We start from the raw sequence: 24,704 nt of genomic DNA on the forward strand, positions 1-24,704 counted from the left end.
TAACCCAACATCAACTCAAGGAATGAGTTATGAAAACTCTTTGAAGGAAAAAAAAACCTGTTTTCTATACATTGGGACTGTAACTGCCTTTTCTACCTTGTCTTGTAATCGATGCATAGAAAGGCACAGCCTCTTACAAAATGGGAAGTAGTGAATTATTAGTGTTTGCTTTATTCAAACATTGTGAACATCTGAGTCCAAAGGAAATGAAACTGTTGAAAGTACTGAAGTATTCTGCTTCTGTTGTATTATACTGCAAATTTCCAATTAAAGCACTTTACAGTTAACAATCCATAGAGATGTCAACTGTAGTGGCCTTAGTAGCAGGAGTACTGTGGGGTCAGGAAGGGAGAGCAGTGGGCATCCCTGTCATGGCCTAAGGGGAAACTGAGAAAGGCGAGAACAAATGCACCAGACTGTACCAGAGAGCCAGACATGCTCTGCTCCCTCTAGACCTGGTAAGTCTGACAGCAGTGCTCCTCTGACCTTGTACATCCTGAAATGCATAACTTCATTGGGCTATACTACGGCAGAAAATGGCTAACTAGGCCTTGGACTCAGGTCTCATTCTGAGCTCTGCTTCCTCCTTCACTGGTTTATAGAATCTTGCTGCCTTTGTTAGCTCTCTTCTTTAACTTCATTTATTCATATACTCACTAATTCAACACATGATTCACATGTTGTGTGACAAACAACATGTTAGGCAGTGGAAATATGATGGTGAGCTAGAGACACCTGTTCCTTGCTTCCCTAGCATGGGAGCCCAACTGTGGGGTTATTATGGCTAGAGGTATCTCGGGGGGTTTATGTCCAGTACTAACTAGGCCTGTTGGTTATAGTTTTACACATAAGAACAGCAGATGATTTAGAGTTAAAGTGGAAAGTGTATGCAATAGAATGCGTGTGTGTTAAAGATGAAGAGGGAGAAGAAGAGGGAGAAGAGGGAGAGAGACCGAGACTAGAGGGCATTGGGAAATCTCCTTTCCCATGTATGACTCTTTTGAAATGTTATTTATCCTATCTTTGTAAGTATTTTTCACTCCCAAAGAGTGTCACCCTGGCTTGTACTGGAAGTTCATATGTTCGTGTATGCCTATAGTTTGCATAGATTTGCAGAGTATGCTTTCTTTCTGTTCAATACTACTTACAACGTAATACTTACAACTTTCAAACTGCAGTTGGCTATTTCAGTGCAAATAGCTTTAAGAGACGAAATAAAGTTAAATGTGAGAGGATCAGTTTTCTTCCAGAAGCTTATGAGGAGTCGAACTTTAACACTTCGTAAAACTAATGCTTCTCTTATTTTTCCATCCAAGTCTGGCCAATATGTCCTGAAGAAATGGGATCCATATAAATAAAAAGATAATAATTTAGCTTTAGGAAAAAGACTCACAGGATGCCAGAGTACATTTCTGTTACTCTGGTTATTTTGTAAAATATAAGGATACCTCAAGAGTTCATGGTCGTGGGATTCAAAAAGAAGTTTGCTTTGGCACAAAATTTTGATATTTCATGCAGCATTTTCATAATATATATTTTCCTTAAACTTCTGGAAGACCCCTTGAGTAAACCAATCTATAGGACAGGTTGCAAAAAAGAGTCTCTTCAGTAAGGTTTCGAGATGATGTTTACTGGGAGTTGTCCCTCTCTAAATGTTATTTTTCATCCACTAGAACCTTGAACTGTATGGGTCTAGTCGATGTAGGCATATGGACCACTGTCATGAATCTACTTCCCCACATGCCCACCTCTACCTGGACCTCATTCCATATGAGTCTTCTTTCCAGATAGAACCCTTGCTCCTTCAATCCCCAGTGCCACTCGAGCCTCTCATCATTAATAACAGACCTCCTTGGCATGATTTGACTTTAATGATCTGACCTTTCCCATGCCTTTATTTCTAGATGATTCTTGTGTGGTCTGTCCTGACCATATCTTCCATCAGGCACACAGGTTCTCCCCTAGGCTCAGCTTCCTCCCTGAATCCTTAGCCCTCTGCAGTAACCACATCCTAGCACCACAGTTTCTCCTCAACATTTGTCATGCAGTTTCACAACTGTTACTTGGTTAGGATGTGGTTCATCTAGATGTGGTTCACTGCCAGAACTGTCACTCAATTCTCACAAAGAACAAAACTGATTCCTGTCTTAAGGCTCATGCTGTATTTATCACTCTATCTTCCCTCAGTGTCATTTAGTGTTTTGTCCACTCATTGAATACTTGCCCTAACCTTGCACCCTGGCCCCTATTCTTCAAGTCCCTACTCCCTTCCCCTCTCATAAGCCACCAGTCTCCCATCCCCACCATGTGTCTGGCCCTTCTGCTGCTCTCTTCTATTGAAGAATCACTTGATCACTTGAAGAATCACTTGTCCCTCTACCTTCCTCTCATGCATGGAAAAATCTGAATCATGGATCAGCACTGTAATTCTCCATTTCTGTAAAGGTGAGGAGACTGGGAAAAGTCATATTAAGCTTGTGCTCCAAATTGGATTTTGAGCCTCCAGTTTTATAGTGCCAAGCACATCTTCTAAGACCATGAAATGATCCCAATGTAAAAGCCAAGATGGTTATCTTATTACCTTAGATCAAACAAAAAAAAATGATGGGGACTGCATAAAGTCACATGACTACCTAGAAGTCAGCTCCTCCTTCCCAGTTCTTGGTCCATGCCCCATTTCCAATCTGATCTTACCACCTTATACTGGGTTCCATGATCCAGCACCAAATCTGCCAGAATATTTTTCTCCTTCTGTTCATGCTGTCCTTTCTACTTAGAAATGCACCTTTCTTATCCTTGGCTATCTAATTCCTAATTAATTTTTAAGCATCATTCAGGTGGCATCTCTAATAAGCTTCCTCTAATATGGAAACTGTCAGATACCATTTTACTGAGCATATTTAATATTTAATATTCTGCACATATAAACCTATTGGTCCAGTCACATCTCTGTTTTCTAATGATCGATTCTGGGTCCATCTATTCTTATTAGGGTGAGCTTTTGAAACCATACATTTTAATCTCTAATCACCATGCTCAAATATTTGATGATTGAATCCATAAATGAAAAATACCAAGATGGTTATCCTAAGTGGTAATTTCTGAAGTCCCCAATACATGCCTGAAATCAGACAGTGGCCAACCATTTATTTATACACTGTTGTTCTAAATGCATATCTGTGATACTTTGGCTTATAAATTAGGTATAGTAACAACAATGCCAATAATTAGTAAAGTAAGAGTAATTCAAACAATATGCTTTAAGAAGCTAATTTAAAATTTATGAATTATTTTGTCCTTGAATTTTGCATTTCTGAGTTTTGGAGCACAGTAGACCGATACTCAATGAAACTGCAGATAGCAAAATTGCATATGGAGGTTGGTGGGGACTACCAAAGCCTCAAAGACAAATTAGGCTATGATTTCATCAGTCTTTCAGATATTTTCTGGCTTCCTTCTGAAAGAAAGTTCCTCTGACTGAATAAATAAGTAATGAACTCCCCCAAACTGAGACTTAAAAAAAAAGAGGTGATTTGCTTAAAACAGCTTGATTGCTATTTCAGGATGAAACGATTGTCTGATGTTTTTGCTGCTGGATTTGTTTGGTTACACATCATTGTTCCAGCTTCTATCCTGGAAAGAAGAGCTTGCCACTAACACTAGTGCTGTACACATAGTGGAGCACCTTATTTTTTTACATGCTGTCAACCAGTTCTAATTTGGTAGCATGTGGACTTGCTCAGTTTCTGCAGTGTACAAAGTTAGGTCTATAAATTAGTTAATTCTGCTAACATCTTGAATTATGTTATTATGTGCTTGTCTATTAACACTGAATTCACTCCTGAAAAACTTTTTTGGGACTATTTAGATGAGTAATCAGTTTGACTTTCAGAAGGTTTCATTCATTTGAGAATTTAATCATAACGTAGGTGCTTGAACTATTATTGCATGACTTTTCACTGAGAAAACTTCTTTCTTAAAAATTAAAGATTTGAAATTGAAGTTCTCTTTAAGCACAACTGAATGATAGATTAATAACCGAAAGCTAAACAAAAAAACAGGTTCAGCTGTCTCTAGTGTTTTGTTTCTTAACTTTGTGTCAGTGTTCTCTAACATCTATATTTCTACGATATTTTAGAGCCTTGTGCTCCTTTTTTTCCCCTTCACCACAAAGAACATCAATTTTGCTCACAGAACTCTGTGGAACAAAAGCTTTGTCAACTCTGAGATTGACAGCCCCATGGGCTTGATTCCCTTCTCCCTCTGCATAAGAGAAAGACACAGCAAAACCTCTTTGCTTCAAAATTTTCCTAGGGTGAAGTTGAAGCCCAACATGAAATCTAAAACCAGGCAAGCAATGCAATAAGAAAAACACAACGAGGGACCAAAAATTAAATAGGATGGTGCTGTGGGGAAAGGATCCAGGAACATTCAAAGTATGCTCAGTAATTTAAAGCAAAAGTTGGGAATAGTTTGCATCTTAAAGCTTAAAAAATGCTTTTCCACTGACTGGCATCAGAGGCAATCACTTTCTGGAGAAATAATTTTTTGCAATCCTGCAGTCGTCTGCATATAGAACTTGCATAATATGCATATGTGGGATTTGTGATACGGAAAATATTCAAGCAATACAGGGCACATTTAAGCTCAGGAAATGATTATTTTAAAATTGTGATTTTCTCAATTACATAGTACTTGTTTCGCTCCCAGAAATACAACCTTCAAAAACTTTTCCTAGAATAAATTAATTATGTAAAACTTTGGCAAGCACCCAAATCTTTGCCTTCTCAGCAAGAAACCAAAAGTGGGACGACCTATGCATGGTGACGATTTATGCACTGGTTGATTTTCCAAGAAGCTTGTCATAAACTGTGCCTCTGAATTTATTCTCTGTTATTTGTAAGCCTGAACAGTGATAAAGTATTGGAAAACATTTTTGGGATGATATCTCTCTCACACAGAGGAATAGATTGCCTGAGAACATACATTTTAAATTACTTTCTCCTTGACATTGAGATATGAGAATTTCTTATACTCCCAGCAGTCTTCATGACGTGTGAAAGTGACACCTGCTTTGGGGCAACTCCCCATAGATGTCTTGTTGGAATATGCCCTTCAGGGATATCTGCATTGATAATTTTCAAATGATATTTAAAAATAATTCTAAAACTGAGAACAACCTTAAAGTTGCTCTCATGATCATGACACTAAACTATCAAAATTCTTTTCTGTAGGGTGAAACTTGGAGTTCTGAAAATGGCCTTGCTGTAGGCAACTGCCTAGGTTACCTTGTAATTAAGCAAGTGTTACACTACTATACGGAGAAAAGCAGCCAATTGCTGGCAGGCATTCTGGGCCTGGTTAAAGCCAAATTTGTATAAACTATGCCAAAATGCCAGCACAGTTACTTGCTTTTTTTTTTTTTTTTTTTTTTAAAGATACATGGGGAAAACAAGGAACACTAGACCAGGAAGACAGGGAACGCTAGGCCAGGACACACTATCCCAGACCCCAGGCAGAGATGCTGCAGATTGTCTGAGGGAGGGTTATGAGGATGTGTAGGAGTGGCTGAGGGCATGTGACAGAGGAATGACTTTTGGGGTCTTTACTGATCAGGCCACTGCACTTGCAGATAGCTGAGGGAGCTGAGCTGGAGTGGTTTAGAGGGGAAACCAGAGTGCATGTCTGTCAGGTCAAAGCAGCCACCCATATGGGAGATGTGGGCTGGCACACATAAAAGCTGGGGTTACAGGGCATGCACGGCTGGGCTAGGCTGCAATACTCACCGGTGACTGTGGGAGCAGGGGGTGGGCCATGTCAACCAGGGCCGCAGCACCACTGGATCTGGGGGCAGATTCTGTAGGGGCTTGTGAGCCCCCCTCTGAGATTGCAGCACTGCTTGTTTGCATGGAGAGCTGCAGGTGGCGATGGGCTGAGCCAAAGGAACCACAGAAACCACCTGACATGCAAAGGAGCTGCTGCTGGGGGAGGTTGGACAGAACTACACTGCAACACCCACTGGCACATGCAAAGGCCAGGACTGAGAGCAAACCATACAAACCAGGGTTGCTGCATCGGCTAGCATGGATGGGATCCAGGGCTGGGAACAGGCCTGGTAAGAGAACTTAGGAAACCACAGCTCCGCCTTTGGGGCACAAGAGTTGGGGCAGGGTGCGGGCCAGGCCAAGCAGGGCTGTAGCATTCCTCACCACTGGGTATGCATGAGCGCTGGATGGAATAAAGGCTGGTCTGGGCTAGGCTGAAGCAGAGACAGACATGTGCAAAAACGTGCTAGGGGCAGGCCTGGTAGAGGTTGTTGGGGATCACCTCAACTAAATTTTGGCACCTGTTAGTATGTGTAAGGATAGGGTTTGTGGTGGGCTGCCTGGGCTGGACCATGGCACCTGCATCCGCTGATGTGTTGGCTGGTGCAGGTGATGGACTGCCCCTGAGCTTGCACTGGCTGGTGCCTATAAAAGCCTGAGGTCACCCCAGGCAAGGTTTCTTGGGATATTTCCCATCAAGATGACTGCAGTCAAACCCTCCTGACCATAATCAGAGGCCCACATTGGTGTGAATCCCTCAACTATGCAAACAATCGTAGAAAAAAATAATAAAATAACAGACTTGCATGGAGGAGAAGTGCTTCATGGGTAAGTTGTCAGTGCACCCCAGGCAGGTTTGAAAGGTGTACTCTACTCAGCACAGACTTATCACATCTGGGCATGCAGACTGCTCTTCTCTGGGGCCTCAGTTCACTGTGCAGCCCTGGAGAAGCTGGGTACTCACTGACCTTTTGGTGCTTGTGCTGGAGATGGGCAGGTAGTCCATGACGGCAATGTACACATACTGCTTGGCATCGTCTATCACGCTGTAGATGGCATCTATGTCAAAGCTTCTGTTTTTAGGGCAAAAGAGTTTGGGAGAATTCTGTGAAGACACAGAAACCAAGCTTTTAGAGTGTTAATTTTTGGAAACTAGTGTTTTCATTGTGTGTTTTTAATGAGCTTTTAATCTACTTTCTGACTTTCCACTAAAGATAGGCTCAGTATGGTCAAAGTTGAGGACTGATGGAAATGAGGTATGCTGGGTTGGGCCTCGAGTCTGGTTTGTTCTTGTTTTCAACTCTACCCCCAAAAATGTGCAGCACATGAGTCTGAGCCTGGAACTCCCTTTGGGTCTCCCTGGTAAATGAAGCAACTCAAGAATTTGGGTCATCATCTGCCGCCTCCCAGGAGCATTAGCAGGAACCTGTTAGAAGTGAAGAATTATTGGGACTTGAACCAGGCACTGAAACACAAAATCTAAGTGGTCCATACAGCAGGACTGCCCCTATTTTTTTTTTTTTTTTTGTATAACTACCACTGTTTCAGGGAAGCATAAATAAAAATTGAAACTCTAGATGTCAATTTCACTCATATAAAAATTTTATATCTATATTAGCTACAAACCAAAGAAATGTACAATATTTGCTTTGGGAATGGCTTATTTCACTAAGCCTATTTTGCATCTACTTTATAGCAGAAGGCAGGATTTCATTTTTCATAGTTGAGTAGTTCTCCATCATACACCAATACCAAATTTTCCTTATCTAGTCATTAGTTAGGGAATCAACCAAGATGTATACTTAGTTTTTGTGAATTAAGCTGCCATAAACATTGGGGTGCAAATAATAACTCTTTGATATGCTGATTTCATTTTCTTGGAGTAAATTCCTAGGAGTGTGATGGCTGGGCCATTTGGCACTTCTACTGTCATACTTTTGAGGACCATGTTCCATAGTGGTTGTCAAAGGTATCAGTCCCCTTGATACTTCTGTCTGTCCTGAGTGCATTCCAGAGTCCTCTGTCCACTGTTTGAGGTAGAGATGAACAACCAATGACGCAAAACTTTGGCACAGGATGCTAACTAGCGTCAACAGCTTTTACAGAAGGTTGGTAAGTTTCCCTCAGCAAATTTACTGAACCTTGCATGATATAATCCTTTATTTCACAATGAAGTAAAGGGGAGGGACAAGATATACCCTCTTGTATATTTTAGGTCTGTGATAATCTTTTACTATCAAGTATTCTTGTGCCACTTCACACCCAGGTTAATCCATGTCTCTGTCTCAGATTAATACTTGCTTTATAAAGATATTTTAAGTATTTGCCTTGTAAAGAATAAACCTGTTAAGGTAGGTCTCTCATTTCATAAGTATTTGCAGTTTTTTTTCTTGTTGTTGGAAAGTCAGATATACAGAGAAGAGGAGAAACAGAGAGAAAGATCCTCCGTACGATGATTTACTCCCCAAGTGAGTACAACGGCCGGTGCTATGCTGATCTGAAGCCAGGATCCAGGAACTTCTTCCAGGTCTCCCAGACAGGTACAGGGTCCCAAGGCTTTGGGCCGTCCTCAACTGCTTTCCCAGGCCACAAGCAGGGAGCTGGTTGGGAAGCAGGGCTGCCGGGATTAGAACCGGCGCCCATATGGGATCCTGGCACATTCAAGGCGAGGACTTTAGCTGCTAGGCCACTGCGCCGGGCCCTGCTGTTTTTTTTTTTTTTTAAATCTATATTATAATTCTGGAATACATGCTAAATATAAATGAAAAGAGAATTCATAGAGTGAGAAAATATTTGCAAGTGCTTGATAAGGCACTGTTATCTAGAATATGAAAATGTCTTCAGACCCTATTTTTAGAAAATCCTAATTTAAAAATAGTTTGCTAGATAATTCTCAACATATGGCTAATGTGCAAAATATGGCTAACATGCACATTAAAGATATAAATCAAAATCAAGACTCTAGAGATCTTATCCACTAAGAGCTAAAATAAGGTAGAAGGTAACAAATACTAGCAAGGATGTGGACAAATGGTATATTCATTTATTGTTGGTGAGACAGGAAAATGGTACAGCCAATTTGAAAAAACATTTTGGCCATTTCTCAATTTTCAAATGGAGTTACTACACTACTCAGCAACTCCACTCCTAAGTACCAACCCTAGATAATGGAAAACATAATTAAATAAAAGTTCTTCCATGAATGCTCATAGTATGACTATACAGAATAGCCCCCAAAGAAACAACCAAATGTCCATCAGCTAAAAGATGGTTAAATAGTGTGTGTTATATCCATACAATGGAAGTTCATTGGCCACAAAAATAAAGTATTGATACATATTACGGTATAAATCAACCTTGAAAACATGCTGAGTGACAGAAGTCCGTTCAGAAAAAGGCAGGTCCATAGAAAAGTAGATTAATGGATGCCAAGGACTTGGAGGATGACTGAGGTGAAAAGGGGTTTTTCTTTATGGTGAAGAAAAATTAAAATTTAATAGTAGAAATGGCTGTAAAACTTTGACTATAATAGAACTCACTGAATTATGTACATTAAAGAGTGAATTTTATGGTACTGGAAAGTGTTAAAGAGGCATATGATATGAGATTTTTTTGCATGGTAACATCAAATTCTATTAAATGTCTACTCTAAGTATCTCAGTATACCAATGGGTGAGTGAATAGAACAATAAGCAACAAAAAATTAAGTCTGTCACACACTTACATTGATAAGAACAGGCCTTAATAAAAATATTCGGCTGAAGAAAATGAAAAAGACTAGTTCAGGTTCTATTTTTAATCTCAGCAAAAAAAAAAAAAAAAAAAAAAAGCTTACAACAGAGAACCTTGGCCAGCTATCACTTCTTTCTTCTGATTTCATTAGAATTACCTGTCCCCATGTGACTCAATCAAATGCAACCATATATCTATTTGTTTGCCATGAAAACATCAGAGTAGTTGTAACTTAAAGAGTTAAATATAAATTTTATCAATCATCTGAAATATTTGGGGAATGATTTTTCTTAAAGTCTTTATTCTAATTGTATATTTTTACTTTAGTCTTGGCACTGTCATCTTACAAAATATACTATTTTTTATGTTTTGCAGCAAGTACAATGATTTAAATAAATTTGTCTTGGCATTTGTTTGGATGTATGTTACTGCAAAAAAATCATACTCAGAAACTTTCTGTCAATATTACTTCTAATAAAACCAATCCAATATTCATTGCTTCACAGAGTTCCAGGTAAGGTGCTGGGAATACTAACTATGAAGAGTATTGTATGTGAACTTCAAAGTCTATAAAGAACTGGAAAAGATGATCATGAATAAGTGGTTATGAAAGTGTGATAAACGGTAATAGGAGACGTGAGATCAAGACGCTGTGACTGAATAAGACTATTTCCAGTGGCACAGGCTTTATGACGTTCAAAGGCGCCTGTAATTTATCTCTTCAATGATGATGCTCAGTCAATATCTATTGAATTTCAATTCAGATAGGCTTGATGTTACTAATGGTAAATAGTAACAAATTTCAAAACTGTAAAATTGTTTTGTTTTTTTTTTTTTCAGGGAATTTTGTAAATCTAAGTTTCATGGCTCATTTTATGGCAATCTCTTTATTAAGAAGCAATTTCTAAATTTGGCCTAAAATATAACAAAGGCTTTCCACTTCAGGTTTTATCAAAGGCCTGAAGTCTGTGTATAATAAATATGTTAACTTTAGAATCGGCAGAACAAAACTTTTCATGGACAAGAATTTGCATATATAAAACAGTTGTATTCACTTATCCAGCAAATGTCTGAAATGAGTTCATTAAGTCATCCACTTGTTGCTGTTCTGCTGGGTTTGGGCTGAGCATGTGCCCTCGCTTGGGATGTCATGTTACTCAGCCAAAACCTGGGGATACTACCTGGCCTTTTTGTCTTCTACGGTTACCTTGAGAAGAGCAAGAAAAATTAGTATTTGGAATGATTTTGTTACCAAAATTCCCTGTTGCAATATGCCACTTGCTTGTTACTATATTATTGAACTTCACTTACACAAAACCAAAAGGCCTTTTCTTTTAGCTCTTTTTGATGAAATTCATTTATAGTCTATTGTCTGCAATTCACAATTATGTGATTTTAAGACTACCTCAGCTTGTTTTTCCTCTAATACAACGTTTCTAAAATTTCAGGTTGTGCTTTGAGAAGACAAAATGCTCTCAGGCAAGAATTGTTGGCATAAAAGTACTATAGAATCACCAGAGAAACAATATTAAATTTGGAGCATACTCGCTAGAAGTTTCTTTGAGCATCTAGATCAATTCAGAAGCTTGATCCAAATCAGACTCAAAGTCCCTCCTGGATTCAGTGTATGTGAGTCTGGGCATGGGAGAGAGGTGAGATTATCAATCTACCTCCAAACAGGCTCCCCAGCAGCTTAAGTTTGGGTATATAAGTCCCCACACTCACACAGCCCACTCCCAGTAACACTGCAAGGCAGCTAAGACATGTGGGGAGGGACATGGTGGCCTGGGGAGATGAGCATATATAGGCTGTGTGTGAGCCTTTCCTCCCAGTCCCAATAGAGTAAAACTGCTCTGGTTTCATCTATTTTATACACTGACCTTCCCTCATATCTGTCTCATCAATGGCTTCTACAGCTAAAAACAAGTCTGAACATCACTGATGTAAGACCTCCTATTAGGTTATTAGATTCTGATGTCATGAGACCTGGGAGCTGGTGCCTCTCCTGCCGTTGTCCATCTGATGGACTTGGTCTTGGTAGGTGAGCATCACTGTCTTCATCTGTAGCAGTAATAGTCCTGTGTCTACCTTCTAGGATGATGTTGGGGTGGGAAGCGGGGGGAGTCTAATGAGATAAAATACCTGAAATTACAAATGATTCTAAAAATTTCTTATTAGGGACAGCAAATGATTCACATGAGAGTGGATACATTTAAATTCCACTAGGAGACAAATTTATCTGATTTGTTTGTGCCCAAGTTAGGACCATGCTGAAATGCTCTGGCTTAAGTGAAAGCTTCTGCAGGAAAGAGAAGAAAGAGGGCAACTCACCGATACGAATGCTTGGGATTTGGTCTCATTCAGCTGAAGCTGCAATTTCTTCTCATTGTCATAGACTCCATAGAGTCTCTTGGACCAGGTCTGAGGTACTCGGCTCTTGAATTTTAATGAACTATACAAAGCAAATATCCTCTGTAAATCTAGGACCAGGCAGCTGCAGTTGTAGAAGATGACACCAAGTTCTTTCATCTGTGAAATTAAAATGGAAAGCATCAAGGCTGTGTACTAGGTGCTATGTTCAGAGAAAAAGATGCATAAAGAATGCAATAGCTGTGATATATTTTCTCCTTGCATTTGTTGTACAGTAGTATGCAGATATATCACGTCTGTACACCATTATGTGACTATATTTAAAAATGCATAGATATTTCAAGAACTTTTGTTTGCCTTTTACATGTGGGCTCTTACAGCTAATTATTTCATATTCACCTCTATTTTCCCATAACTCTTAAGATTTATCTTCTTAAAACTAAACTTTGCATGACTACTTAGATTATATAGCAACAGAAAGGCTGACTTCTAATTGCAGCAGAGCACAGACTACAGTCATGGATGTCGGAATTAGGTTCCAGGCTCATGGCTTTCTAGTTGTGTGACCTTAAACAACAAATTTCTGGCCCTCAGCATCTTCCTCCATAAAATAGAAGTAATAGTATTAATTTCATACAGTTGTTATGAGACTTTAAGGAAACTTAGAACAGTGTTAATCAAACGGCAATTGCTGAATATATATTCGCAATCACAAATCTTAGTAATGTTCCACAAATCTCAATAAAAGACCAATAAACTCTCTCAACAAAGAGACCAGAGAGATTATTTTCACTGTCTCTCTCAATGCATGAATAAGAAGAGACTAAAGCTCTCAGAGGCAAGTAAGAGTATATTCTCAAAGTTGAGTTTAAAGGAAGAATCTGGGGAGGGCAGGTATTCTGACTCCTCATCGGATATACTCAGGAACACGGCTACACTGGCTTCATCTGAGTCCATTTGTAAAAATTCTGTCAGAAGAGCACACACTCGTGTATACCTCAGTGAGTCAGATGGTGAGGGGTTTGCCAGGAAACTTGGCTTTCTGGGGAACCAGAATCAACTGCACATTTCCCTCCCAACCCTTCCTCCATCAGCTACTAAGGACTGTTTACCCAGGGTGGCAGGATAGATCACTCATGTCAACACAGGGCTCCCAGGATCAGGTACCATGAAGATGTTTCTGCTGTCACCTATAAACATGTATCACCATTTTATAAGCTGCATTGTACACAGGATGAAAGGGCCCAAGTTATTTACCATGGATAGGCATGTTTCTATTTCTTTTTCTAAAGCAAAACCAGCAAAGGTATGAGCGTTTTTATACATAATACCATCCCTCTGTATGTGTGGGTGTTCACACAGATATTTGACCCTATGTAAAGTTCCATGTTATAGATGCAACTAAAAGGAAGTCAAAAAATATTTGGAAAAATTCATGTCTGTATTGAATACTTGCAGACATTTTCCCCTAAGCAGTATAGTGCACAACTGCCTACATAGCATTTACCCCGATAAAAGTAAACGAGAGATAAGTTCTATACATTTGCAATGCCATGTTATACAAAGGCTTTAAGCACCTGTGGATTTGAGTTCTGGAACCCATCTCCACAGATACTGTGTATCTATGACATGTGCACATGAATTTTACTATGCATTCCTAGAATTAGATATGTAAGTACTTACAGACAATTAAAACTTAGGATATGAAAGGTCACAGAGCAGGGCACATGAGATTCTCAGAGCTGTGAGGCTGAAAGTGAACCAGGAGGAGAATGTGACTGTCTGTGTACATATGACTTGTCTGCACGTCTGACAGGGCAGAGACCTGAAGGGATGGGGACATTTGTGCAGGGCAGTGGTGGGATAAGGGCAAACATGGCATTTCAGACCCCCAAGCCTTAGCAGTAGCACAGGAAGACGCATGCTTTTATGTGTTTTTGAGTCTCCGATATTTTGGAAACTGCCCAGAGCAACTGCTATTAAGGACTCACCTCATTGAGGTGGAAGACAGGAGTCTCCTGTCAGCAGAGTGGCTGCTGGCAGGGCCCCATGCCTATCAAACTCTGCATCTATCCTTTGGGATTGGTGCCTGTCTCCAGATTGAATCAATGCTGCCACATTCTCTCCTCTAGAAACTTCTGGCACTCCACTGTTTTTCAAGTTTCCTCAGTTACAGATATGAGTTCTGAACCTTGGCTGTGGGTAAGTAGCTGTCCCACAGGACGAGGGTCTTCTGACCATGTTTCCATGCCTGCCAAACACAAGCCAAGACACAGGAACGTGTCTGGGAGCTAATGGTCTCCTGCCCTTGCCTGGAACCACTATTAGGAAGGGCCATACAATTAAACAAACATGCTGGATTCTGAGACCAATGATGTGAACCGAAGCTTAGGATGTTTCATCCAGCAGATGTAACGCCCAGGAAAATCTCTGTAGTTTCTCTGAACCATCTGCATCTGAGGGGGATCTGGCTACAAGCCATATTCAAGACACAAATTTACTGCCAACTTTGCAGCCCTTTTCACCTACAGACCTTCCTTTTGATAATATCCAGAGAACTTCTGTTCATCAAGACCAGTTCCCACTAGCTCCTGCATGATTGCTGATAACTTGTGCCTAGATGTTAAAGCCAGATAAGGAAGTTTATATCTTGACTCAGTCCCTTGCTTGTGCTTGGGCTAAATTACTTGAATCTTTACTCATTTATAAACCAAAAACTTCCAAGGACTGCTGAGTACCAGAAGCTAGAAGGAGGCAAAGAATAGATCCAATACCTGGATTTCAAATTTCAGTATCCTGCACTGGGAGACAATTTTTTTTTTTCGAAACCACCAAGTCCATAGTCATTTTTTATGACAATCCTAGGAAACCGATTCAGTATGCCTGCCTAAGTTTAATGTTAAGACTAAGTCAGGCAGAAAGAATTTTATCTCATTTTACACAGGAGGAAATTGAAACTTTTTGAGTTATTTTCCCAGTGGTAAATGACACAGCTGGGATGTGAGTTTTGGTGTAACTCGGAAGCTTGTATGCATAATCACTATTCTATACTGCTTTTAGCAAAGACTAGTATATAATTTTTATATTATTGTATTATTCTGCAAAGCCTGTTGTAGCCAATTCATCTTTTCTTTATCATTCTAACTGGTATATATCTCTGATGTACCATGTTTTATTATTTTATAATATGTAAAAATAAAACATAGCATAAATATCTATTCCCAGACATGTGTGTTTTTAATGCAATCACGTATAATAACTGCATCTCATATTGAACTGCCTAGGTTCAATTCCCAGCTCTGACTTTCTGTTAATGCAGAATCTGGGAGTTATGATCATAGCCCAAGTAAGTGCGTGCCTGCCACCCACATGGGAGATGTGGGTTACTGGACCTGGCTCTGTCCAGTCCAATCCGGCTATGGTCATTGGATGGTCTGTCTGTATCTATCTGCTGAGTAAATAAACAGATTACTTTAGTATCTGTTCCAGCAGTTAAGATGCACTTGGGGTGCCCACTTGCCACACTCAAGTGTCTCAATGGGATTGATTTTCTGTTCTATCTCCAATCCAACTTTTCACAGTTTACATATTGGGAGGCAGAGGGTAATGACTGAAATATCTGAATCCCTGGCAGCCAAGTGGAACCTGAATGCAGCTCCTGTCTCAGATGGGAGTCAATCAGTGGATCTTTTAGTTAAAATAAGTACGTTTGTAAAGACAAACAAAAAAACGCACTATAAATGTGCTGTAGAAATTAGAAAATAGAGATGAACACAAGAATAAAAACATTCCCACAAAGTAGACAAAAACTCCATTGACAGCTTACTGCATATCCCCTCAAACCTTCCTAATGCATTCAAAGACAGATGAAATTTCACTAAGATTGTTATTTTATAGACAACATCTCATATTGCTGTATGTACTGAATTATCCATACCTTTAAAAATCAGCAAGCATTCTTTTTTATCCAATCCACTATCTACCTTCATTTGTCACAAAACTCACAAAAAAATGGTTTTACAATTGCTTGATCTAAATGACAACTAAAGCCAGTTTTCTAGTCTAGCAGAACCTGCTTTTTTTCTCCTTTTAAACATCACTGATTTGTTGAATAAACTTGAATAACTAGTAATGTAGATATCCATTTTCATTCATGTCCCACAGAATGGTTCATCTTCTAAAATATATATATAATATATATGTATAACATGCATAAGTCATGACATGTTCATATGTATTTCCAGGGATGGCCCCATAGTACTTACTCTAAAATTACTTTTGAATGAAAGTCTGGCTTTAGAAATAAACACTTGGTGGCCAGAGGTAAAAATAAGCTCCCTTTGCAACTCAGAATTCCTAGTACCTGAAAGGTGAGGCATCCACCCCGTGATTTAATTATAGTGATTTTATCAGCAGCAGCAGCAGACACACATGCTCTCTGTTGCCATCTTAAATCCTGTGCCACCTTGGACTCTGTCAGTAAAAATACTATCACCAGAGAAGAAACCAATGGATGCCTGCCCAGTCCTTGCATGTGAACTTCTAGAAGTATGAGTTACAATAAGCTTCTCTTTATCAAGTTGCTCTGCCTCATTTCATTGTAACAATGAAACAATCTATTTAAAATCATGTCCAGATACATAAATTGATAATCATAACTTAATTTAAATTGATATCCACATCTACAATCTCATCTACAAAGCTACATCTCTATCCACATCCAGGTGAACCACCATAGCTATATCCATATCCAAATCTATAACCATATCCACATCTATTCATATCTGGACCTAAAATTTTAATCCATACTTACATCAATATCCAGATCAATAACTACATCTGCATCTGTATCTTCTTTTTCCATGAATCAAATGTCATGGTACATTTTTGAGCTATGGCAAAGAATATTCAGACCTTACTCCTTAGAGCACAGAATATAACAGGAATGCAAGCAAACACCATGAAGGTATAAACAAAGTTTTTTTTTTTTATGACAGAGCCATGTGATTTGAGTAAGATAGTCTAGTTTCCATCTTATACAGAGTATTAAGGTGATGGCCATTAATCTTTCCCAAGGTAGTTTGTGAACTTACAGCAGAGCTCACATCTGAACCCATGGTGTGTTTACTCACTAGTCTGTTCCTTTCCACTGATTTCCCTACTTCAGGCTATGTGTGCCCTCATATACTGGGAAAGTTCCCAGCCTTTGCTACACAGGAGAAATAATTTAGGGAGGAGGTCACTTGCCCTACCTGGAATACTTGTGCTATCAAGCTGGGTGGCTGGAGCTAAAGGCTGGAGATCACTCACTAGAAGTGTTCCTTAGGCATGAAAGTGATGACTTGGAAGAGAATGGTATTTCTTAGTCCCAAATAAGCAGATAGAAAACAACCCCAAACCCATGGAAGCCAGGGGGGAAAGGCTGTTACTGAACTACAGTGTGTTAACATTATATTAGGCTTGAACTCTCAAGTCAATGGCAATTTTTTTTTTTTAAGACAGTAATGGACCTAGCACGGTAGCCTAGTGGCTAAAGTCCTTGCCTTGCACATGCCGGAATCCCATATGGGTGCCAGTTCTAATTCCCAGTTGCTCCACTTCCCTTTCAGCTCCCTGCTTGTGACCTGGGAAGGTAGTCAAGGATGGCCCAAAACCTTGGGACGCTACACCAACAAGGGAGACCCAGAAGAAACTCCTGGCTCCTGGGTTCGGGTCGGTTCAGCTGCAGCCATTGAGGCCTCATAGGGAATGGGCCAGGAGATGGAAGAACTTTCTTTCTGTATCTCCTCCTCTCTGTATATCTGCCTTTTCAATAAAATAAATAAATGTTTTTTTTTAAGACTCAGTGAAATTTCCTCCACAGAACATGCCACAATGCTTAATTGTATTCCCCTGGGAAATCCAAGAAGATGGTTCATGAAAGCCAAGTGAGATTGAACCACTATTTTTTTTTTTTAATTTCTGTATTTGTATTTGAAAGGCAGATATACAGAGAGGAGGAGAGACAGAGAGGAAGATCTTCTGTCTGATGGTTCACTACCCAGGCGGCTGCAATGGCTGGAGCTGAGCCAATTAGAAGCCAGAAGCCAGGAGCCAGGACCTTCTTCCGGGTCTCCTATGTGAGTGCAGGGTCCCAGGGCTGTGGGCCATCCTCGGCTGCTTTCCCAGGCCACAAACAGGAAGCTGGATGGGAAGCAGGGTGGCCAGGATAAGAACTGGTGCCTATGTGGGATCCTGGCGCATTCAAGGTGAGGACTTCAATGACTATGCTATTGCGCTGGGCCCGACATTGAATCACTGTTAAAGCACTGGACTTGGGAACCTGGATTTTACTTACATCATGGCTCTCCATCTCATTAACCATATGGTTCTGGAAAAACTCCAAAACCTTGTTTTTGTCACTGAGAAATAGAAAAGCAGATACTCTGAGGTAGACAGGGACAGCTAAGATAGATAAAATCTCACCTCCATTGCAATGAAGCTAATCACTTTTCAAAACAATCAAGACTGCTCAAGTAACACGCTTAGAACATTCTTCCCTCCAAGACCATCTCCTTGCCCTGGTGCTGATGGAGTCCAATAACAAGGAGCGGTCTATGGCCCCCTTTACCTCCACCCAAAAGGAGGGGAAACAAAAACATTTATCATGCACAATTTCTCTCTCAACCTGACCCTATCCATACTAATTGGAAACCCATGTGTGTCTGTGGAGAGGCACACAGGAGGACAGTGCTTTGAGGGGACATGGCACCTATTACAACCTAAGTCCAAATAATTCTAGAGACATTTTCAGTGTTTTTCCTGTTTTTCAGTCACTGTGTCTTGTATATTCATTGTGGAGTATATCTGATCACATACTTTAACCTGGAAATCTGGTGAGCCACAGCTTTCAAAGCTAATGGAAAATCTAGAGGCATAAAATACAAATGCTTATTTTGTGACACGATAATGATGAGGGATGTTGGCTCCTTTAGGTGTAACTGGAAGGAAGGATGCACGTCCATGGGCATTCCCAGCATGGATCACACCCCGGACTTGCCTCAAGTATCATTTATCATCATCAAGGCTCAGGTGACTACTGTCCCTGCTGGCAGCCTGTCCAGATTGTCCTCGGCTCACGGGATTTTTATAAGCCTAACACAAGATTTACAGTCCCTTTCGCCCTGTGTGTAAGCCAAGCTCATGTCTGGCCATGAGCTCTATTGTGTCATCCCTGTTCTGGGGCTACATTATAGCTTGGGCAGCTGAAGGCAATGGAGGGAAGCAAGCCATGCTTTCTAGTGGCGGAAAGGATATGAAACTTCCTCTGAAGAGGATCTTCTCAATCTCAGAATGGCTCAAACCCATATCTGATTACAACTTTTTGGTTCTGGCTATTGTTGAAGACAGAAAAACAAACCAAAGCAAAACAAAACGAAGCTGGTCTTTGTTTTTGCAGATTTTTCATTAATGCAAAGGAACAAACCTTAAAATGCTGACACTGGGAAAAATAACTGATGTGGCCTTTTGAGAAATTAACACATTTAGGTGACCAGAGGAAAATTATCTGATTGTTTAATGTCATGTTAGCAATGAGACAAACCTGGACTGCCAGTGATGAGTACAGGCCCTGTTCATCCCTAGCCAACCTTGCTAGCTGGCCAGAGTCACTGGGCTTCTTGATGGACTGCCCTGACTTTTCAGTTCAACCTCACAGTTGATCACCACAGTCAAAAATAAGTTTAACTGGGCCTGGTACAATGGCTCAATTGGCTAATCCTCCTCTTACAAGCTTAGGGATTCCATATGGGTACCAGGTTTTGCTTTGGCTGCTCCACTTTTGTTCCAGCTCCCTGCTTATGGCCTGGGAAAGTTTTGGAGGATGGCCCAAAGGTGGGGTCCCTGCACCCACATGGGAGACCTAGAAGAGGCTCCTGGTGTTGGGTCAGTATGGCTCTGGCCGTTGCAGCCATTTGGGGAATGAAGCAACAGATGGAAACTGCTCTTCTGTTTCTCCTTCTCTCTGTAAATCTGCCTTTCCAATAAAAATACATAAAAAAAGAATGGTTCAACTCTTTGAGTAAAATTATCCTGATAAACCTGGAGGTCTATCAGCTCACTGTTAATTAGACAAAAATTATGAAGAGATTCTTGTTTCTATAAGATGGGCATAATGACATAAACAGTAACATGTTACAGATTAATTCATAGAGTTAAGAGAGGCTTAAGGCCTTAACTAGCTGCAGTGCCATGCCAAGATGCTGTTCTAGGGTAATGAGTTATATCCATGATTCATTCCATTCCCTGCATTAGGATATGAAATCTGAGAAAACTCTGGTAGGAGTGTGTTTTATATAAGTTCCAGAGATTTGATCATCCACTGCCTGGAGAAAAATGTCAATGACAGGATTACTAATTTATCACAGCATTCTTTGTATACCTTGTATTTTGCTAAATGCTTTAGATGTCTGCAATATTTAAACCCCACAACAACCCATTTTACAGGCAAGAAAACTGAGGTCCACAGAGAGAAACAGACTTGCACATACGCAGTACAAGGCAGAAAGTAAGGCATGGAATTACAGTTCTCAGAGTCCAGGTTAGTATTTAGTTTTCAGAGAGCATTAATTGCCACATGAAGTACATGGAAGACTAGGTGGTCCATAACAGTAAGGACTACACTCTACTGTTTATGTGTGCACATTCTGATTCTTACAGAGGTTTTAGGTTTCAAAATAAAGCATGGATTAAGGTACTCGAGGAGAGAGTTTGAAGGTTCCTACATATAGATATACTATTTGAAAAGAAAGAAAAGTTAATTACCCTCATTTGATCATTACACATCCTATGTATGTATCAAATCAACAATTTTATGTGCTATAAAAATGTACAAATAGTATGTGTCAACTAAAACATTTTTTTTAAAAAAGAGGACTGGGGAAACATAATTATACCAGATTTTTTTCTCGATTTTCTCAAAATTCATGCAAGGCAGTTATCAAAAGGAACGCATGGGTGAACATAGAGGAGATTGCTAGGGCAGCCACAGGGGCAGCTCAAAGGGGGAGGTTTGGTTTGGTGGGATTTACTGGTGATGCAGAAGCCAGAGCAGGCATATGTGATGGATGCTCTTGTCACCACAATAGAGAAAGGAGACACATTAGCATCATTCTTGGCTGTAATTCGGAATAATTAATACAAGTGAGCCTACCCACAGCTCAATTCATCATTTATAGATGTCTAGGTTGTGGTTTTAAATGGCTTTTATAGAAATGTGAACAAGTATTTCTTTAATTCTCCTGACGAAGACAAAAGAACCTGTGATTGTGAGCAGTGAACATACACCCAGTTAGCTGCTGATTTATATTCTGAGTTACTGCTGGAAATTTAATTACTAGGAGCTTTAACTTGATTTTGCGTCTGCCCTCAAGGTGAAATTTTTGATACTAGGGATAAAGAAAATTAAAAAAAAAATTGAATCTTGGGAGCTCAAAGACAGCCTCCTGCACAGAAATGTACTTAGTCTCCTGCCCCTTCACTACCTCAGTGGGTGGCTTATACAACTTAACTTATTGATGTCTTATTTTTCACATCTACCAAATGGGAGTAGCAATGTTTGCCAGAAGGGACAGGACTGATTGAAGAGATGAAAGAGAACATAAAATGTTTAGAAGACAGCCAGCCCAGCCTCACATTAAAATGATGGAAACTGAGGCTCCCATCAGGAAAGGGAATTACAAGATCATGGAATTATATCCTGTGGTTTCTGGACCTGGGGTCCATAACCCAATAAGGCTGTGCAAATATTATATGAGATTCATTTGCAGGATAGATGAAGAGTGTTGCTTCCTCTTTCTTGGTTTTAAAATATTTGACAATAAGAGAGAGAGAAGCCATTCACCGGTTTACTCCCCCAGTGCAATAATATTTGATCCTGCCAGGACCTATGCAGCCAGGAACTCAATCCATGTGCGTCCTTTGTAGGAGGAAACCGGTGACCAGAGACATCTCCTTGCCCTCTAGAGGCTGCATCAATGGGAAGTTGAAGTCGGGAGCCAAGGCTTGTCTTGTATCTAAAGTACTCTTATCTCTATCTCTCTGCTCCAGACAAGTGGATCCCACCCCAAAAGATCTAAGTACTCACCCCATTGTATCCTGTAACACCAGGATGGCAAACACTCTGGAAGAAGTTGCCTGATTTCTACTTATCCAGAACCATACCTTCCTCTATACCTGTGGTTGCTCTGTAGCACTGAGGCATGACTGAGCTCACCTTCCCTGGTCCTGGGACTAGGGCTTCTGGTTCTATAAGTCCCAGCACCAACAGCATTTCCCAGTAGGAACTAAGGAAGGGCCCATCCATATCATACAGTTCTACTGCGTATTGGTGCTACAAGCCCTGTCATCACTCAGGCTCATCAATGGAATAAGGGGAAAGCTCCCTTGCAGCATCGAGATCATCATCCTGGCCATGACAATCCCCAATCTCACTGACACTCACCTGTGTACACTGCTGATTCATTTACTTCAGCCACATTTCTGACCTCTGAACACAGCAGACTAGGCCACTGTGTCACTTAGACACATCTGACACTGAAGCAAAAATCAGAGATTTATCTAGAGCCAAAGCCAAAGCAACAAGTCAAATGATAGCCTACACTTCAGCTAAACCACGGCGCTCTCTCAATAAAACCTATCCATTAAGAGGAAATGATTAGTTCACCAGATACATGGACACACAGGAGACACGAAGAAGCAAGGTAGCATGACACCTCCAAAACAAAGCAATACTTTACCAGAATCATACCCTGAGCTGAAGAAAATCTATGAAATGTCACAGATAGAATTCAAAGTAATGACTGCAAGAAAACACAAGACAATTCCAGAGCATATAGATAAATAATTTAAAGAAATGAAGAGATCAATGAGTGACATGGAAGGAAAATTCACTAAAGAAATAGAAGTCTTTAAGAAGAACCATACTTTGGAGATTAAATCTTTAATCAGTGAAATAAAGAATATGAAAGATTTAACAGCAGAATACACCAAGGAGTAGGAAATAATTTGTGCCATGGAGGACAAGACTTTTCTCTTTATTTTTATCTAATTGAGTTATTGTAAAAGAATTTAAAAAGGGTAACAAAAGTCTACATGAAATATGGGTTACCATTAAACAACCAAATGTTTATATTATGGGAGAACAGAGGAAAAGGGCATTGAAAACCTGTTTAATGAAATAATAGTTGAACATTTCTTGTCTTGAAAGAAACACAGACATCAAGATACACAAAGGACCCCAGGCAGACTAAGCTGACACAGATCTCCATGGCATATTGTAGTCAAATTGGCCAAAGGTCAGTGAGAGAGTTCTAATGATAGTGAGATTGTCAGGTTACATATAAAGGAAAACCAGTTAGAACAATAGCTGCTTTCTCAGTGGAAACTCCACAGGCCGGAAGTGAATGGATCATATTCTAAGGTCTTTAAAAAAATTGCAGACAAGAATGTCATATTCAGAGAACTTTCCTCTGGAAGTGAAGGAAAAATAATATATTTCCCTAATCAGCAAAAACAATCAAAACAAGGCCCAGCGCAGTAGCCTAGTGGCTAAAGTCCTCACCTTGAATGCACCAGGATCCCATTTGTTTTATGTCCCAGCTGCCCTACTTGCCATCCAGCTCCTTCTTGTGTCCTGAGAAAGTAGTAGACGATGACCCAAAGCTTTGGGACCCTGCACCTGTATGGGAGACTTGGGAGAAGCTCTTGGCTCCTGGTTTCAGATCAGTTCAGCTCTGGCCATTGTGGCTACTTGGGGAGTGAATCATTGCATGAAGATCTTCCTCTCTGTCTGTCCTCTTCTCTGTGTATCTAACTTTCTGATAAATAAGTAAATAAATAAATCTTTAAAAACAAACAAAACAAAACAAACCTGAGAGAATTCACCACCTTCAGACTAGCTTTATGAGAAAGTCTGAAGGGAGTCCTGCATTAGAAGTAAACACTACGAAAACTATCAAATTCATGAACAGTGATGAATCAAAAAAATGACAGGAGTTAGTTCTTTATCAACATCAACCTTAAATATGAGTGGATTAAATTTCACATTCAAAAGATTCAGTCTGACTGAATAGATACAAACCAAGACCCAGCTATTTGATGCCTGAAAGACACAGGTTCATAAAAGACATACCAGACAAATGTAAACCAAAAATTAGCAGTAGTAGCTATCTTCACGTCAGATAAAACAGACTTTAAATCAAGTATTTAAAAAGAGAAAAAGAACATTATATTTTATGAATGAATATATAGTAAGGTGATATTGCAATCATAACTATATCCGATTCAATATAAAACCACCCAGAAATACATAGAAAATAGACCCAAAGAAACAAACTCCAATACAATAATAGTGGGTGATTCCAACACCCAACTTTTATCAATGGGCAAACCATCCAGACAGAAAACCAGCAAAGACACATCACATTTAAACCATAACAGACCTAAAAGACACTGGACATTTCACCTAATAGCTAAAGAATATGCATTCCTCTAATTAAGCATGGAATATTTTAGAGGATAGACTATGTATCAGGCCAAAACTCAAGTCGCAGTAAATCTAAAAATATTGAAGTCATACTATGTATCTTTTCATATCATAAAAATTGAAAATAGACTACTTGAAATACTTGAATGCATAATTTTATATGTTTTAGGTATATTCAGATTTGCTGTCCTTTAGAAGTCTTCCTGTGGACAATGATTGGTAGAAACAGAAAAGACAGTGAAGTGGCAGGATCT

The 24,704-nt window shown here is 39.8% G+C and overlaps 1 protein-coding gene across 2 annotated transcripts in view; it reads right to left on the minus strand.

The window, feature by feature from the left end:
• The window catches only part of PLD5 (phospholipase D family member 5), a 329,341-nt gene that overhangs the window by 7,479 nt on the left and 297,158 nt on the right, over positions 1-24,704 (minus strand). For both annotated transcript variants that reach the window (XM_004578502.3, XM_058669398.1), the window contains 3 exons: positions 11,889-12,086; positions 6,794-6,930; positions 1,163-1,331 (listed from right to left, as the gene is read on the minus strand). In XM_004578502.3, coding sequence (XP_004578559.1) covers positions 1,163-1,331; positions 6,794-6,930; positions 11,889-12,086 — 504 coding nt within the window. The remainder of the gene's footprint in view (positions 1-1,162; positions 1,332-6,793; positions 6,931-11,888; positions 12,087-24,704) is intronic.

The sequence above is a fragment of the Ochotona princeps genome, chromosome 10, assembly GCF_030435755.1.
Source record: "Ochotona princeps isolate mOchPri1 chromosome 10, mOchPri1.hap1, whole genome shotgun sequence".
Lineage (NCBI taxonomy): Eukaryota > Metazoa > Chordata > Mammalia > Lagomorpha > Ochotonidae > Ochotona > Ochotona princeps.